Genomic DNA, 17,791 nt, shown 5'->3' with positions numbered 1-17,791 from the left:
TGAAGCGCAAGGTAAACACTACACTGACTCTATTAGCAAAGACTGCACTAATGCCAATGACAAGTCATATCTTACTTGTTCTTTAAATTTGCATGCTAAATAAGTTACATTTAGGATGTGTCAGGCTAGCTATCTATTGATATTAAACAGTTAAGATCAATTAGTTCCAGGGCCACAACTCATTCAGTTGGAACACGCAATTAAGTTCCTCTAACTGCATGTAGTTTGTTGGTTAAATGTAATTTCATTATAAAAAGATGCAAACTGTGACTGAGACAAAACATTATTTTTTAAAGTGTATATGAATCCAATATGCAGTGCCACTCTGATTTCTTTAATATTTCTTTAAAAAGGTCACTGAAATAAATTGCTTTGGTGACAAACGCAACATGCATGAAGCAGGCCTGATAGTCGCTGTGACTTTAAAATGATCAAATTCAACTTGAATTCAGAATCAGGACTTACTCATAACCTGCCTGTCATTATTCAACAGTACACAAAAACACACAGATGACGGCAGACAATAACAAAAGGAAACAAAGCAATTTCCATCAACAGCGTGTAGACAGCGAGACGAAAACCGGATGCTTTACAAAAAGCTTGTTTGCATTGCTTCAGGCTTCTTTCAGACCTCACCGGATTCCCTCATTCTATTCATGCCTCTGATTTCTGTCTTTTTGGTGTTGTGATTGCTCTTCATTTAGTCATTGTTAGCAATGCACCGAGCTCACAAAGAGTCAACATATGATCTGTACATAAAAAGGAAGAGAAAAGATGAGAAGCTCCTCACTCACAGGAGTTTTTCAGGAGATGTTGCTCTCCAAACTTTCAGCCCAAAGGGTTTCTGGATCAGCTCCAATCTATATTTTAGGGGTCCGTTGGGAGTGTCGGAAAGCGACTGCACATGCTCGTGAGGAACCTCGAACCTGGCTTGATTTGCATCAGTGATCTGGTAGACAAAGAGAATATTGCACAGCATTATAGACATGTTTACACGATGCTTCGGCTATTTGTGTCAGTTTGTAAACAGACCTTAAATCGAAGACGGTTTTCTGTCTGCATTTCAGCGGAGAAGGTCAACTCTTTAATATCAGCTCCAAATAGAGATGGAGCATCCATTCTTGTCAGCTTGGCCTCAATATCTGCAGCAAGGCAAACATTTTCCATGAGGTCTTTGTGAAATGTTCGCTCTACTTGCTACATGGTCAATTACAAACTTTTCAAAGTACAATGGAAAGCAGATTTGAACATGTTCTAAAGGAAATGGCTCGAGTTCCTCATTTAATGTCTATAGGATTTAATAAGTGTTTGCTTAGAAAAGTAAGAGCAAACTTCTCCGCGACAATCCAAATGATTTGAGATATAATTTATTTTTGTCACACAAACATTTACAAGTTGCATAAGGAGTTATTAAAATCCCCAACCCTTATTAAGAGCAGCTAACGAGAAGCCTTGAAATATTTCTTTGAAAACAGTTCATCAATTTTTTCGTCATTCCAAAACCAAGGTCAGTAGAGTTTGTTTCACATAATTTCGCCATACAATAGCATCATGAAAAGAGACCGTTCCCCTGATATGACCTTGCTCAAGGGTACAATGGTGATACCTCATGGCGATACACTACTCCCAACTTTAAAATAATCTCTGAATAACTGTCTTATGACAAAAGAGGTAATACAAAGACTTATCTAAAAGCCAATGATACGAATCATATTGTTTTATTACAGTATCATCTCGGTTCAGGCTGAACTCACGTGTGCTGTCTCGCTTGCTTTCGCTGACCACGCTGTAGCCGTGGTTTTTGGAGAAGAAGCACCAGGGGACGTTAGTCTCGTTCAAGGGGCTCCAACAGCAACCCCTTTCCAAACATTTTTGCTGTAAGGACACATATGAAGATTTAGCAAAGCATGCTGGGAGTTTGTATGGAATGTAGGTCATATCCACTGCAGTTTACCTGGGAAGCGCTGCCATCTGGGAAACAGTCCACTCTCTCTCCCTCTGGAATGTTGGGACATTCCGGGACAATGTCTGGATCTGATCCAGAATCTGAAGTTGGGGACAAATTGACAAATATAGCAAATGACCATTTTGATATACTTTAGCATATTTTTTATTTAAGCAATTCCAAACCAATACAATAAAGTTTGTGGTCAATGAAATTTTTTAACTCTTACATTCACCAATGCTGCATTTACTTGATCAAAAAAAAAAAAAAAATGTAATATTGTAAAACAGTATTAGAATTTAAAACAACTGTTTTCAATTTTAATATATTTTTTTTGCAAAGCTTAATATTATTCAGCCATTATTCTAGTCTTCAGTGTCACATGATCCTTCTGAAACATTCAGTATACTGATTTGCTGCTTAAGAAACATTTCTTATTATTATCAATGTTGAAAACAGTTGCGCTGCTTCATATTTTTGTGCAATTTTTTTCTGGATTACTTTAGAAATAGATTTTGTTTTTCTGGATTAATTACTTTAGAAATAGAAAGGTCAAATTTATTTGACAACATAATTGTCAAATAATGATAATAATATATATATATATATATATATATATATATATATATATATATATTTGTAACAATGTAAATCTTTAGTGTGACTTTTGATTAAGCTTCCTTGCTAAATTAAAGAATTAATTTTACATATACATATACAGTATATATCAAAAGCTAAAATGCACTTGTGACCAGACATCAGTTGAATTCTTTTTTAATACTAAAAGTTGATTGGCAACTATATGTGATATATTAAACAGTAATTTCCTTTAATGCATTACTTAACCTTAACCCTTAACTGTTGTATAATCACTAGTAATCAAACACTGGGTTATTGCCATACAACATAAGCATACAAGGCTGGAATTCTTCAAACATACATATTACATAATCAGACAGACGTTATTCTGTAATCATTGACCAAAATCATATATCAAACACTACCACATTTCTCCTAAAAACATGCTACATATGATGTTTTCCAGAAATCTGTTTGTTTGTTTTGTAACCTGATCTCCAGCAGTACCCTGCACCCCTAAAACAAGGTCATCTGAGAGCATACAGACTCGCCTCACCCAAACCAGCTGTCCCAGCCTCAATTTGTCCCCTTTAAACATAAACCACTTGACCAACATCAGGGCGGTAAATTGAAATTGAGAGTGACAGCTGTCATAATAAGGCAGTCTGTGCGTGCTTGAGCTCTCGTCCCTGTACGAGCCGTTCACCAGTGCCTCTGCACTCTGGCTCTGCTTTTGGTTTTCTCACTGCTGGGTGTCCTTGATAACAATCAAGATGGACATATTCTTTATACTTTAATGCAACATCAAAAACTCACATTTTTCGCTGTCCTTGACGAGGCAGCTGCTATTTTTTGTCGTTAATAAACTGCTCCTCAATAGCTGCAGTCCCACAGGACAGAATGTTTGCCCCCGGTCCACACTTTTATGTATAAAAATTGTATATAATGTATATAAAAGCGTGTGATATATAATTAGTAAGTTAATATATTTTGTGTTTAATGTATTGGTTAAACACGAGAAAGGTCATTCCTAATATACTGGATACTATATTGGACACATTATTAAATTTTCTTTTGTCACAATATCACAATTAACTGAACATAAGGTGAATATATGCATGTATGTATGTAAAAACTTTGTTGAACTGGTATTCTATTATAGAACTCTGTTAAACATTAGTCAGGTCAATCCTACTATACTGGATAAATTATTAAACTCACAATGTTGTAAACATGGATGTCATACTAGCTGTTTTTCTTTTGTCATTAAATCATAATTAATATCAGACAGGGTGAATTTTAAACTATTTACATTATTTTAAATTTTGTTATTTTGTGTCTTCTAAATAACTTCTGCACTGTCAACAATGATTTTCTTATTCAGTATTTTTGTCTTGTTTTCCAGTACAAATATCTATCAAGATCACTTGAGAAGCAAGTCGTGTTTTATGAAAAATTTATCAAAACTGAGTTTAAAACAAAAATAAATATCTTCTAATGGGGTCAGAAAAATTCAAAATGCAAAAGGAAAACAAAATAGCTTTTTCTTACCCAAAAGACAGATTTTTTAAAATTATTTTATTTATTTATTTATTTATTTTATGTAAAATGTAAAAAATCTTTAGTGTTGCTTTGGATCTGTTTAATGCATCCTTGCTAAATAAAAGTAGTTGGACTTTCTTTACTAAAACATAAAAATGCACTTCTGACCACACATCAGCCAAATTATATATAAATACTATGTTTTTAAGCAAAACCTCACAAACGTTCAACACATTTTTCAGAAAACAAGACTTCATATCTGAAATCAGTTTGCTTCTTATTTGTACTGGAAAATGATAAAAAATCTCTCTCTCTCTCTCTCTCTCTCTCTCTCACTCTCTCTCTCTATATATATAAAATAATAAAATAAATAATTTATTAAAATAATTTTTTTTTTTTTAACTTTCAAAGAAAACTAATTTACATGAAAGTACTTTTGTAAATTAGCCTATTGGCCTAGCCAGGGGTTTCTATAAATGTTTTTATCCCTGCAGAGCTTATACATGCGTGTTTGTGTCTCTGTATGAGCCTCTGTAGTTGTTGTAAGGCAAATTATTGGCGTCTGATCACCTACCTTCTTTCATCGTCCCTGGTTCCCCAGTGGCCAGTAGAACGACCATTGCGACAGCGACCACCAGCACCAACGAAAACAACACCATCAGGGACACCTCCAGCCCTGAGAAACGCCGCTTTCCCATCTGATCAACACACACACACAACCATAAGCATCCTATAATTAATCTCCCTGCACGTCTTTGACATGCACAATACATGTCCTTGAGTCTGTGTATGAAATGCACATGCTAATGTTCAAAAAAGTTTTCACTTTTGCCATATTTTGTTTCACTGTCACTGAGTTTAACCCTTTCTTGGAATACATTTTTTAGATGTACTGTATTCCTGTCTATGAAAGGGTTAAAGGCTTGGAACATCCAACAATATCAACAACTATAAAAGCACAAAACATCTGGAACATGCTCATTACTTATCTCAATACTCTATTATTAGTATTTTTGTGTGTGTGTGTGTGTGTGTGTGTGTGTGTTTCATGTTTCTTCTCCATTTTCATTCAAAAAGAAAAACTTACCATTGACAATACCATCATCTACACTTTATATTGTCGTCCATCTTTTCTTTGAATCCAACTCAGTCTTTTTTCAACAAAACACCAGATTTTAGAGTATTTAAAAAATGATTGTTCACTTGAACAGACTCGCATGACAAGACAGAAAAGCCACATAATTGTTCTTATGGATCAAACAGTCTCAATTTAATTTCAGTCCTTCAAAGTTAAATTGATTGTTTTTCATTTTCACAGCAGCTTGTGGGGTGAAACAATCCTATCAAGATAAAATGTTTTCAAAGCATTCTCATCTTGCTAAACAACTGAACATTTGTATGTGTAGTAAATGGCCTATTAAGAGTCATAAACATGTCAAGATAACAAAAATCATATGTTTACAGCAACAAACATGACTGCATTTAAGCTATAAGACTTATACAAATAAATTATATTATATTATATTAAATGTATATAGTGTATATTGTATAGTGGACACATTCTTAATGCAAAAAAATAAAATAAAATAATAATAATATCAAAAAATAAAAACAAAATTGCAAAAAGAAAAAAAAATAACATAAAAAATATATATAATATTTATTTATTAATTTAAAATTGTATTTTTCTTACCTTCACTGTTGTTATTTCCTTCCTTTTTCAGTCCTGTGTGCAAGTTGAAGTTGGAGCACACTAAAGAGGAGCAGAGCTGGACCGTCTGTTTTATGTAGCAGTGAAATTAAAGTCCTGAGTAGGTGTTTTTGTGTTTTTTACTACCAGAACTTACATTACATGATGGTTTACCAAAGGTCATGGTTAAGAAGCAACGCCCCTTGAGACAATTCAGGAATCATTCACAGTTGATGACTGAACCAGAAGTTCATCTCGCCTTGCTGTTTGTATATGTAAGGCATGACGAAGCATTTCTTCTGTCTTCATGTCGTAAGAGTGATCTTATCCACCTGAAATTATATTAATGCCCACTTTATCATTGCATTGTTTATCGGGACATTTTACTGTCCTCCACCATGGATTTAGCTGTCAAATAACGGAGCTGTTGAGGGACATCTTTAGCTCCACATCTGTGTTGAATAAAAATCATTTTGCAAGATATTTTCTGTTCCGAAAATATTGCATGAACTCTTTCAAAACGTTTCAAAGAAGCAATTAGATGAGACTGGTTTCATGAGACGTTCAGATTTAAGCTGGAAATGTGTGATTTCCTTTCAGTGATGTGCTGAATGAGCGCTTAGAGACATAAAATTATTCTCAGATTAATAAGTACATTTTAATGAAGCAATTACACGTGCCATTTATGAGCCTCTTTAGGACTTTATTAAGTTGGATTGTTTTGCAATCTGAGGACTGATCTTTGACCCAAAAGGATAGGCGAGCGAGGGACAAAAAATGCCTTTTTGAAGGTGTGTTGAACTTTCTGCATGGCCATTTTCTGATGGATAGACAGATAAACTGCAAAAATATTTTGTTTGTTATTTTCCAAGTACAGATATCTAAACATTGTTAAATCAAGATTAATTTACCTTAGAATCAAAATATATTAAATCTTGTTTTCTGAACAATTAAGTGACTTTATGATTAAAACAAGGAAATATATGCGAGTGCACTCTCAGAAATAAAGATACAAAAGCTGTCAGTGGGGCGGTACCTTTTCAAAAGGTACATGTTTGTACCTAAAGGGACAAGGGACAAGGCCCAAGTGACAGCTTTTGTACCTTTATTTCTGAGAGTGTGGAGTAAGAAAAAATTAATTAATTAATTAATTTATTTATTCCGTTCAATTCATTTAACAAATTATATAAATAACTTATATATATTTTATGAAGACATAATATTTCATTCAACATAAATTGTTCACTTTTCTTTTCTTTTCTTTTTCATTCATTCATTCATTCATATTCACATATTTATATAAAGCAATTTTACCCAACATAATACCTAAAGCATAACCCATTTAAACAGCATCGAAAGGAAGAATATAATACAAATATAACTACAACAACTACTACTACTAAAAAATAAATATGTAATAATGATTAATAATGTAATTAAATTCAATTAATTTAAAATTAAGAGATATGATTAAAGTAATTCATGCAATGTACATTCCTTAATTTAAAGGGAAAACAAGCTTTTTTTTTTCTGACCCCATTTTTCTTGTTTTAACCATAAAGTCGCTTAATTTTGTTTTGTTTTGCTTTTCAGTAAACGAGACTTACATCATTTTGCTTCTCAAGTAAATGTATCTTGATTTGTGAATGTTTAGAAATGTGTTGAAGATAAGACAAAAATACAGAGAAAGAAAATAATAATTTTGCAGTGTTGATGGATTGTCGATGGACTCTTAGCTGTTTCTTAGACGTTTCATTGAGAGCATGACCAGAGTTCAATCCATTCTCCATATTCACATCGTCTTGTTTACTCTGAAAGCTTATCATTTGGGGTTATCAGTTCTACAGAAAAGCACAGCGTGACGGGACTCAGCCGAACCCGACCTGTAGAGCCGATATAGTGTGTTTTAGCACTCGAACTGAAGCGATCTCTCAGATATAACAGCTCACTGAAAACTACTCGCGGCGATGATACCACTAGAGTCAGAGCTAGTGCTGAAGCATCATGCTTTCTCCAGCGAGTTAGCATAGCGATTTCTCCAGATGCGCTTGTACGCCTGCAGTCAAGCTCTGATGGCCGTATCAGGTTAAGAGCAACGCGAGCAGCTATCACAGCTGAGAGGAATCAATACTTCACCATTGAATTGCCAGTTCTACTTTCAGGTACCAGAATTGGATTGGAGCTGCAGGTCCGACGTGTGAGAGAATAGATTTGGAGCCGGCTGTGGGAAAATGGATGCAGAACAAAAGTGAAACGGAGAGCCAAATCCAACCAAACTGCATTGAGAGCGGAGACTGCAGTGGAGAATAATGCAAACGAGGAGACAGCATCCCTGAGAAGAAGAAATATAATCGACATACAATTGATTACATATCATGCTAACAACAAGACACACAGTCACTGAATAATGTTAGATTAAGAAGAACAACAAAAAAAAAAAATCTTAATTTGTGCATAACAAAGGTGCATATAAATGAATAATACTATTTACAATACATAGACTCAGTTATTTTATTAGATTTATAAAACTGAATCTGTTTATTAACACACACACACACACACACACACACATACACATAATAGCATTATCATCATCATCATCATCATAATCATCATTATTATAAAGTGAATTTACAATCCAATGATTGTAATTAATGATTAATAATAATAATATATGATTAATTCATATTTGATTATTAAAAGACTGATTGATTATTGTTGTTGTTGTTATTACCACAAAGATTATGTAATCTTTGTGGTAATAACAACAACAACAATAATAAAAATAATGATTATAATAATAATAATAATGATAATAATACCCATAGATTCAGTCAATCAAAAGATAATTTTTAAAGTTACTACTACTACTACTAAATAAAATAAAACAACAAAATGATGATGATTATTATTATTATTTTTTTATTTTATTTTTTTTTCTAAGCACCTTGGCCACACATATACATATAAAAATTAAATCCATAGCCCTGTAGAATCATCTTGAAGGAATCCAGTGGAAATCAAATTATTATTTTTATTATTATTATTAAAAGCCTTTCTTTTGGATATTGCATAATCCTAATCAGAGCTTTAGTCATAATGTACAGATTTTCTTTAAATTCCTGTTAATGTCTTAAGACACCATTCTACTATATTAAAATCCATATAATTCTACTAGAAATGTTTTGTTCTGGCAGATGTTTGTTTGTTTTTTTTGCATCCAAAAAACGAACAAACAAACAAACATAAAAAACATTAGAAACCAAATTATGATGATTTCCAACAGGAATCCTTTTTCAAGTAAGAAGATTTTCTTGAACTTGACTGGCATGTTCACATCAGCTCCTAATCTTAATTATACGTGCATAAAACCTTCCTTATCAGCTCATGATAGAACAATAATGCGAGTGTGTATAATAGTACAACGTGTGTAATATAATACAATAAAATCACATGCAAGCCACCTTCCAATGTTTGATCTTGAACTCTATCCCCTAATGATTCTCCAGTTCTTCACGCAGATCACACTCACAGAGCGGCTGTGACAGTACTTTACGAGGAAATAAAGTCATCTGGTAGATCTGGATAGAAAGACAGACTGTAGTAGAACGAGACTGCTGAGGGGTTTAATAATTATCAAGCTGGATGTCTCTCAGATGAAGGCTGTGGTGGGCAAAATTCGTCAGTGCTGGACTCTGCACATGAGCAGATATTTATGGGCAATCACGAGAGTGCTGGCAATAATACAAAAGAAAATGACAGAGAGTACACACAGATTTTGCGTAGTTTGGGGTTATTGTAAGTTTTTGTAAAAGAGTTCATGTATTCAGCAATAATCAATTGCATTGATCATATGAGAAGACATTTATAATGTTGCAAAAAAAAAAATCAAACAGATACTATACTTTTGTCAATAATTATAAGAATCCTGGAATCCTGAAAAAAATTGATGTTGTTAATTGTCATAATATTTCACAATATTAGTGATTTTACTGTATTTTCTGATCAGATAAATGCAGCCTTTTTTCAAAAACATGAACAATTTTACTGAACCCAAACTTAATATGTTTATTTATTTAATATTTTGCTTTAATACAATAACCTAGACTTAATCATATAATAATAATAATAAAGTGGATGGAAACCCAGTTAAAAATGTATTTACTTTTACTGTATATTCATGAATTTAGAAAATATACCAGCAATGGAAATGTTTTACTAGTCTTAAAAAAAAAAAAAATTGACCAAACAGTAACCCGGCTAACAAAATATGTTCTAAGCATGTTTTGCCAACGTTTCCCATTAAGTTATGAAAATGTTATTTCTGAATGTTCACTTTTTTATGTTTAATTTTATTGGATTTGCAAACATTATGAAAACATTCCATTTGATCACTTTCCAAAATTGTGGGAATGTTACTTTTCAATGTTTTCTGAACATTATGAAACAAGTAGTGACATTTCATTTAAAAAAAAAAAAAAAAATGTACGATGAATATTGAACTAAAATGTTTCAGAAAAAAGCATCTTCCACAAACGATGAACAATGTGTAATTTGTGCGTGTGTGTGTGTGTGTGTGTGTTGAGAACTTTAATAAAGACCAGGTAACATACTGGAAGAATGTTTGTTTACAATTTTGCGAGAACCTTGCCAGATCATTAGCCAAAGATCTGAGAACAATCTGCATCTTATTGGGTTTGCTAACTTCTAAATCTGCTTCTTACACTGTAGTTTCAACCATAAAGTTTCTGGCCAACAAGTAATGTTTTATTTATTTGTCAGCACCAAATTTTGCTCATATTTGGCACTTGGCAAGTGTTAATTCTGGCTCCTGTGTGTGTTCACAGTATGAAAATAGAGTATGGTTGTGTGAGGTGAGAGCTCTTCTCCTGTGTTTATCAGCTCCAGCTGAGAGCAGTAATACACTCTGACAGCTAATTATCTCCTGTACTAGTCTCACAATACAGAGATACAATCCAGTCCTCACACACAAACACACACACACACACACACACACACACACACACAGACAGAGTGCTCTCAGCACTCCAGGATGTAATCGAAAGTCTGTTTGTCTTCAAATGTTTGCCTAGAGTCATTAATCAATTATTTGGTGTTTGGATTTGCCTCAGACATTTTATGTCGTTGATGTTCTGACATGTGAACTATTAGTTACCGCTGCACAACCATAAATCACACTGTTTTACACTGAAATTTAGGTTGAAATGCAGGTGGCACTTAGTGTTTGACATTTAAGAAAAGTGACAGAGAGCAGGTGAGTCTGTTTTCACCTGACAGACTGGCACATGTGCACTACTGATAGCTGCTTCAAGCTACACTTACAGATTAACAAATGGCCTGTACGATTACCCAATAACTTTATTGAGAAATGAAAGTAATTACATAATTCCATCATAATTTTATTTCACCTGAGGTCCATTTATAATGATGACCAAGGTTTATTTGGGCCAAAATTATCATTATAAATAATAATTGCTGCTGTGCTTTCCTGGGTTTCCATCCACTTATTATGCCAAATTTGAGATGTTGTATTAAATTTGTTTTTATTAATTGCATTTTTTTTATCTATATAAAAATAAAGCTACCATTTTTTTAAGGTCCATTTAAAATGATTATCAAGGTTTATTTGGGCCAAAATTACCATTACAATCAGTATTAATTAAATTTTTAATTATGAAGCCCACCCTCTCTTACCCTTGCAATTAAACTTTTTTGTTGTCGTTGTTTGTTTAAATACATTTGTATTTATTTATTTATACATTTTAATGTAATGTAATATAATTTGCTGATGTGCCTTTAAGACATCCATTGTAGGGTTTTCATTAACTTATTATAATGCCAATATTGTAACATTGAATGGAATATATATATATATATATATATATTAGGTGACCCCGAATAGTCGAGGATTCGATGCTTCGATTCGAGGAGCCTGATTCGACTCTCAATCTCACAGTCGAATATTCGCGGGGTGTTATGATCATGCCATTTTGGCTATATGGGGGTGCTAAATGTCTGATTTCACATAGAACTACCGGTTTTCTCCCAATAAGTTAATATACAGCCTATTATGATAATGCTGTAAATAAGAATCTGAAAAGAAAAAAAGCTTTAAATAAATATTTTAACGTGCGTGAATAAATCCAACCACCCCTATAGATTTAAGTTTCACTTTCCATAATCCGTGTCCGGCAGAGGAGCATCTTGGCGACAAGGATTTAAAACTTTAACCAGACTCAAATTGACACAGGCAGAGTGAAAGACTGGATTTTTTTCGATCAGGTAGGATGCAAGTGATTTCAAAACATTTCAGCCGGTTTATATATATCGTGTTTATATTATTTATCTTGTAAAAGATGCATTTGTAGTCGCTGCCGTAAAGTGCTTCATTGCACGGTGATTCTTCAGCGCGCAGGACAAACAATTATGCAGAATATTAATAACTATGACTGGGACTGTCATATACACATAACATTATAATGAGAACACTATCATAATAAGACGCTGTGGATTTTTAGAGTATAATTCCCTTATAATTCCCATTAAAACGTGTCCACAAAAGGAGTTCATTCAGAGCCGCGCAGACACATTCATGCATCGGGGCATTTTGTGCAGATAGCCAATAAGTTGTTATATTAACCTTATGTTAAACAAGGGGAGTCTGCTTTTAGCTATTATGCCGCCCGCAGTTGGAACCAGCTTCCAGAAGAGATCAGATGTGCTAAAACATTAGCCACATTTAAATCCAGACTCAAAACTCATCTGTTTAGCTGTGCATTTGTTGAGTGAGCACTGTGCTACGTCTGAACTGATTGCACTATATATAATCATTTTCTATTCTTAAATGTTTTAAATTCTTTTAAAATCAATTTTTAAATCATTTTGTTTTTATTGTTGCGATTTTTATTATTTTTAATTTCTTATTATTTTTAATGACTATTTCACTTCCCTTTATGTAAAGCACTTTGAATTACCATTGTGTATGAAATGTGCTATATAAATAAACTTGCCTTGCCTTGCCTTGCCTTATGTTGTATAAATAATGAAGCGTATTTTATATGAGATAAATGAGTTAAATCCCATTGATTAAAAACCTGCTATCATATATCATATGCTTCATTCTACTGGTCATCTTCAGCGCGCATAGCTCAAAACAAAAATGCAGAACATTAATATAAACATATAACTGTCATATACATAACGTTATAATGAGAGCACTATTGGGAAAAATGTTGTGAATTCTTTGGGTTTCACTTAAGTTTAATGTTAACTTAACTATCTTTTAATCAAAACATAAAACATTATTATTTATTACAAAAAAAAAAAAAAATCATTTTGCAACATCGATGTGTCAGTCCTGTGTCCCCGTGTCTTGTGTTTTTTCTCCCATTGTGCCTTCCCTGCCCTAGTTTTCTCCCTCCATGCCCATATTTGGGTCTTCCTGTTCATTATGTGGCAGAACCGTGACACGATGAAATCATAGCTGTAAATTAAAAAAAAAAAAAAAAAGGTAAATAAATGTTGGTTGGTCAGTGTAGTCTGATTAATTTAGCCACTGTAATGAGCTCTTTTGAACTAGCCATTCAGTTATAGGCCCCTTTTATTTTCTGTGCGCCTCTGGTGGACCTAATTAGAGAAAAACAAAAAACCAAGCAAAAAAACAAAACAAATCCTTGTCTCTTCCATAGGGTGGGTTCAAGGTTAATCATATCTGCGCACACATGTAGATGTGACAGAGCCTAATATGAAATATTTACAGCATTAGACCTTGGCCCCTCTAAACACACCCACACACATATATGCATTTATTAAACATTACTCTATATGCTATACATACTGTGTTGATATGCCTTGTTTAACGTGTTTAATAATAATAATAATAATAATAATACATTAACATCACCATTGGCGGTTATGTGGAGATTAAGTGATATTTAAATTATGACATACATGGACTTCATAATGATTTTATTAATAGCCCCAACTGGATGTAATTCAGGAATAAACTAAAGTCTTTCTTTTTTTAGTTAATAAACTGCTTTTACATTGCTATGTTTTTTTTTTGTTTGTTTTTTTTTTTTCCTGAAAACTTATAATACAATTTGTGATCAAAATGTATATATGTATATACAAATATAAATGTTTTTTTTTTGTTGTTGTTTTTTTAAGTTGCCTCAGACTTTTGCACTCAGTGAGCATCTCTGGCTAGATGTTCTCAGCTGATCCCCATCTACTTATAGGACTACGACACCTATCTAAGCATTCGTACATAAGATCCGTCACTATTATCAGCAGTTTTCGCATTGCTCAATAGCTAATTACCCTCCTCCATCCCCAACTCCTCCTCTGTCAGTCAGGATCCAGCCTTCTGATTTTCTTTTGAATCAAACTAATTCAAAAATGTTTACATAAAATTACTGAACTTTAACAATGTCTGCAATACTTTTGTTGGTTCTGTTCTGTTTACCCTGGGGGGGTTAGCATGGATGCGCAGAGAGTTCTTGCCCAGAACACAAATGAAATTGTCAATCATCTTTGACGATAGTGGTCCTGACAGAAATTGGATTGGTAGCAGCATCATACCGGTCTCAAAACTTCTGAATATACCGGATCAATATCTTCGATCAATTATCTTCACACCGGGACACACAAGCGGTCGTGCCACACGTATGAGCAGATAGATGATGCAGCGGTCGTGTCTGCTAATGAATTGTGGTGTAGCGTCTGTTGTTTGTCACTGAGATGTGACTCACACACACTGCATTGAGAGCACTTCGTTCTTATGTCCTCAGAGTTTATGGTGACCCACTTCAGCACGATCCATCTGACACTGAACGGGACAGGAGTGTTACAAAGGACAGGAAGAGAGAAGAACAGGAAGAGGTCAGAGAAACTGAAGGACGCATTCAAAAGACTAAATCACAGACTATATAATAAACAAGAAATAAAAGGCAGGTCAAAGTATTTGAAGCATGCCAACTTATTTTAGACTGAATAAATACGAGTAACCGGATATGACGTCAAACTCCTTAAAGGAAGAGTTCACCCAAAAATGATAATTTGCTGAAGCTTTACTCACCCTCAGGCCATCAAAGATGCAGATTAATTGTTTCTTCATCAGATTTGGAGAAATGTAGCATTAAATCACTTGCTCACCAATGGATCCTCTGCAGTGAATGGGTGCCGTCAGAATGAGAGTCCAAACAGCTGATAAAAACATCACAATAATCCACACCATTCCAGTCCATCAATTAATGTTTTGAGAAGCCCAAAGCTACTTGTTTGTAAGAAACAAATCCATCTTTAAGATATTTTTAACTTCAAACCATTGCTTCCGGCTAAAATGCAAGGCCTTTAAGTCATCTTGTCTGAATCAGGAGAGAAATATGCACAGATGACACAAGTGATTACAAGTGAAAACAGTCCAAAACAGTGTGGATGTGGATGGATTTTGATGTGAGAGAACAACAGGATGAACTTTTTTTTTTCACCGGAGAAAGCATTATTACGGATTATGGACTTGTATTTTGGCCAGAAGCAACAGTTAAAATGCCTTAATGACAGAGCAGCTCAGACAATCTGCTAAACTTCACATTTTGTATTCCATGGAAAATATTATATACCTTAAATTGCTAAATTGTTCCCTTTTAAGCAATGAAAATATGCACTGTTGAATCCGAATTCAGCCAGTGCTTGTGTCAGACAGTGGATCATCTCCTACTGGTTGCTCCTTATCATTGTGCATAAAGTTGAACTTTGTCACTTCGCCAATGGTTGCTGTCACTCACGTCGCCTCAGATTGCCAACTCTGTCTGAAACCGAATGACTTCCGGTCACTTTGTCGCCCCTTTACAAGGTCAGGCAGCCTCCAGCTCCAGAGAGCCACCCACCCTGTGCTGCTTGTACCCTGCCTCAGTTTATATATCACCTTCCCTATAGTCCTTTAAAAGTAGGATAAACCATTAGTTTCACACATTGTATATATACACACAGACATGCATGCAGACAAGAACCCCAGAGACTGAAAAATCAAAGAAACAGCCACAAACCAGTAGGGCGGAGGTGGATCAAAGTGCAACATTTCTTTGCTCTTCTGGAGCGAGCGAGAGAGAGAGAGAAAGAGCAAGACGGCCTCCACTCCACTCCACTCCACAGCACACACACACACACACACACACACACAGATTGCATATGTTCATTCACATACACACAAATGGTCCGTGTACGTTCATTCGTTTTTTGATTTAAAATTGAAAATAGAAACATGAGAAAACGGCACCATTTTCGTTTTTCGTTTTTTCAAAAAAAATGAAAAAACAAGAAATCGCCTTGATTTGCCGTTTTTACATTCAGGGGTTGAAAATGGATAAACAGCTCGAATGTTCGATTTCCACGTGTGGGAGGGAATGAAACGCCCCATTTCACTGATTGGTCAAGCAAAAATGAAGCGGTGCCGTCATCATGTCGTCTTCAGTTTTGTGCAACAGAATAAAAGCATTTATTGCAACTCCTGCGTTCATCTCCCTCTCATCAAACAACCAGACTAACAAGTGGCTTGACACAAACCATACTGGGGCAGCGCCTAGACAAGGGCTTTACTCCTGTGCAGGCATAGATTCTCTATGGCAAATATTAGGTGCTTATTGCAGAAATATGTATGTATCTCAGATCTGCCGCCACGTTACCCTTTTAGTCTATTTCTTTGGCTCACAGCCCATTTTATTTAGCTGTCCAGTTATCAAAATCTGTGTGGCAAAGCTGCGTGACATTTACATTATAGTGAACATTTACATTATAGTGAAGTGCAGACCAGTATTGATTTTAGCGTGAGTTTTATTTTCATTGAGAAGTTTATATGATACTGTCATTATCTGACGGCATGTTACACATGTATATAATGCATGCTATTTTTATAGAAAAGGGCATTTTTCTAACTTTATAAAATATGTCTGTCACCTTTAATATTAAATTCCTGAATTTAGTCAATATTTGAAAAATATGACATTATAGGTGTTACCAATTAAATCAGTACCAGGCAAAGCCATCTTTGCACTGTGGCACAGAAGCTGCATCTTAAGTTAATGTATTTACAGAATTAGTGCTGCTCAGACAGTAGTAAATGCATTAAAACAACAATTTCATTATGGAATGAGATTGTTTTAAACAAAAACATTTTGAGTAGCCTACAGAAATATGAAATGAGTGACAAAATGAAACAACTGGATAGGCTACTTGAATTATGAAGGTTTTTTTCAGGAGCAAAGCAAATGGGTCATTGAACCACTCACTCAAACGATTCATTCAAAGACTCGGATTCATTCAAGAACGAAACGCCTGTGTTTTAAGTCAAATAAAACAGACTGTTTTGTGTCTAAAATTAAATCAATTTATACTCATTATTAATGAAACTGTACTGTCTAAAATAAAAGTTATGACTGCTGGATATACTAAAATCAATACTGCTCTGCGCTTCACTATAAAGTAAATGCATTCGTCCAGTGTTGTCCAGTGCGTCACGCAGCCTTGCCACACAGATTTTGATAACTGGACAGCTAAATAAAATGTGCGGTGCGCCAAAGAAATAGACTAAAAGGGTAATGTAGCTGCAGATCCGAGCTACATACATATTTCTGCAATAAGCACCTAATAATTGCCATATAGAGTTTATGCCTACACAGAAGTAAACCCCGTTCATTTGTTAGTCTGGTTGTTTGATGAGAGAGAGATAACATGCAGGAGTTGCAATAAACACTTTAACAGCGGAGGACTCGTCTTCTGTTACACAGTACTGAAGACGACATGATGACGGCACCGCTTCATTTTTGCTTGACCAATCAGTGAAATGGGGCGTTTCATTCCCTCCCACACGTGAAAATCGAACATTCGAGCTGTTTATCCATTTTCTACCCTGAATGTAAAACGGCAAATCAAGGCGATTTCTTGTTTTTCATTTTTTTGACAAAACGAAAAATGAAAATGGTGCCGTGTTCTCATGTTTCTATTTTCAATATTTA

At 34.4% G+C, this 17,791-nt stretch overlaps 1 protein-coding gene across 1 annotated transcript in view; it reads right to left on the bottom strand.

The window, feature by feature from the left end:
* si (sucrase-isomaltase) overlaps positions 1-5,847 on the bottom strand; it is a 59,717-nt gene extending 53,870 nt beyond the window's left edge. Inside the window, exons 1-6 of the mRNA XM_058751847.1 lie at positions 5,760-5,847; positions 4,641-4,764; positions 1,955-2,046; positions 1,755-1,875; positions 1,033-1,142; positions 795-949 (exon numbers count right to left, since the gene is read on the bottom strand). Of these exons, the coding sequence (XP_058607830.1) occupies positions 795-949; positions 1,033-1,142; positions 1,755-1,875; positions 1,955-2,046; positions 4,641-4,764 (602 nt within the window). The 5' untranslated portion in view covers positions 5,760-5,847. The remainder of the gene's footprint in view (positions 1-794; positions 950-1,032; positions 1,143-1,754; positions 1,876-1,954; positions 2,047-4,640; positions 4,765-5,759) is intronic.
* Between the last annotated feature and the right edge of the window lie 11,944 nt (positions 5,848-17,791).

Source organism: Onychostoma macrolepis, chromosome 18 (genome assembly GCF_012432095.1).
Source record: "Onychostoma macrolepis isolate SWU-2019 chromosome 18, ASM1243209v1, whole genome shotgun sequence".
In the NCBI taxonomy this organism is placed as follows: Eukaryota; Metazoa; Chordata; class Actinopteri; order Cypriniformes; family Cyprinidae; genus Onychostoma; species Onychostoma macrolepis.
The sequence above is the reverse complement of the archived record's forward strand: the minus strand, read 5'-3'. Positions and strand labels throughout refer to the sequence as shown.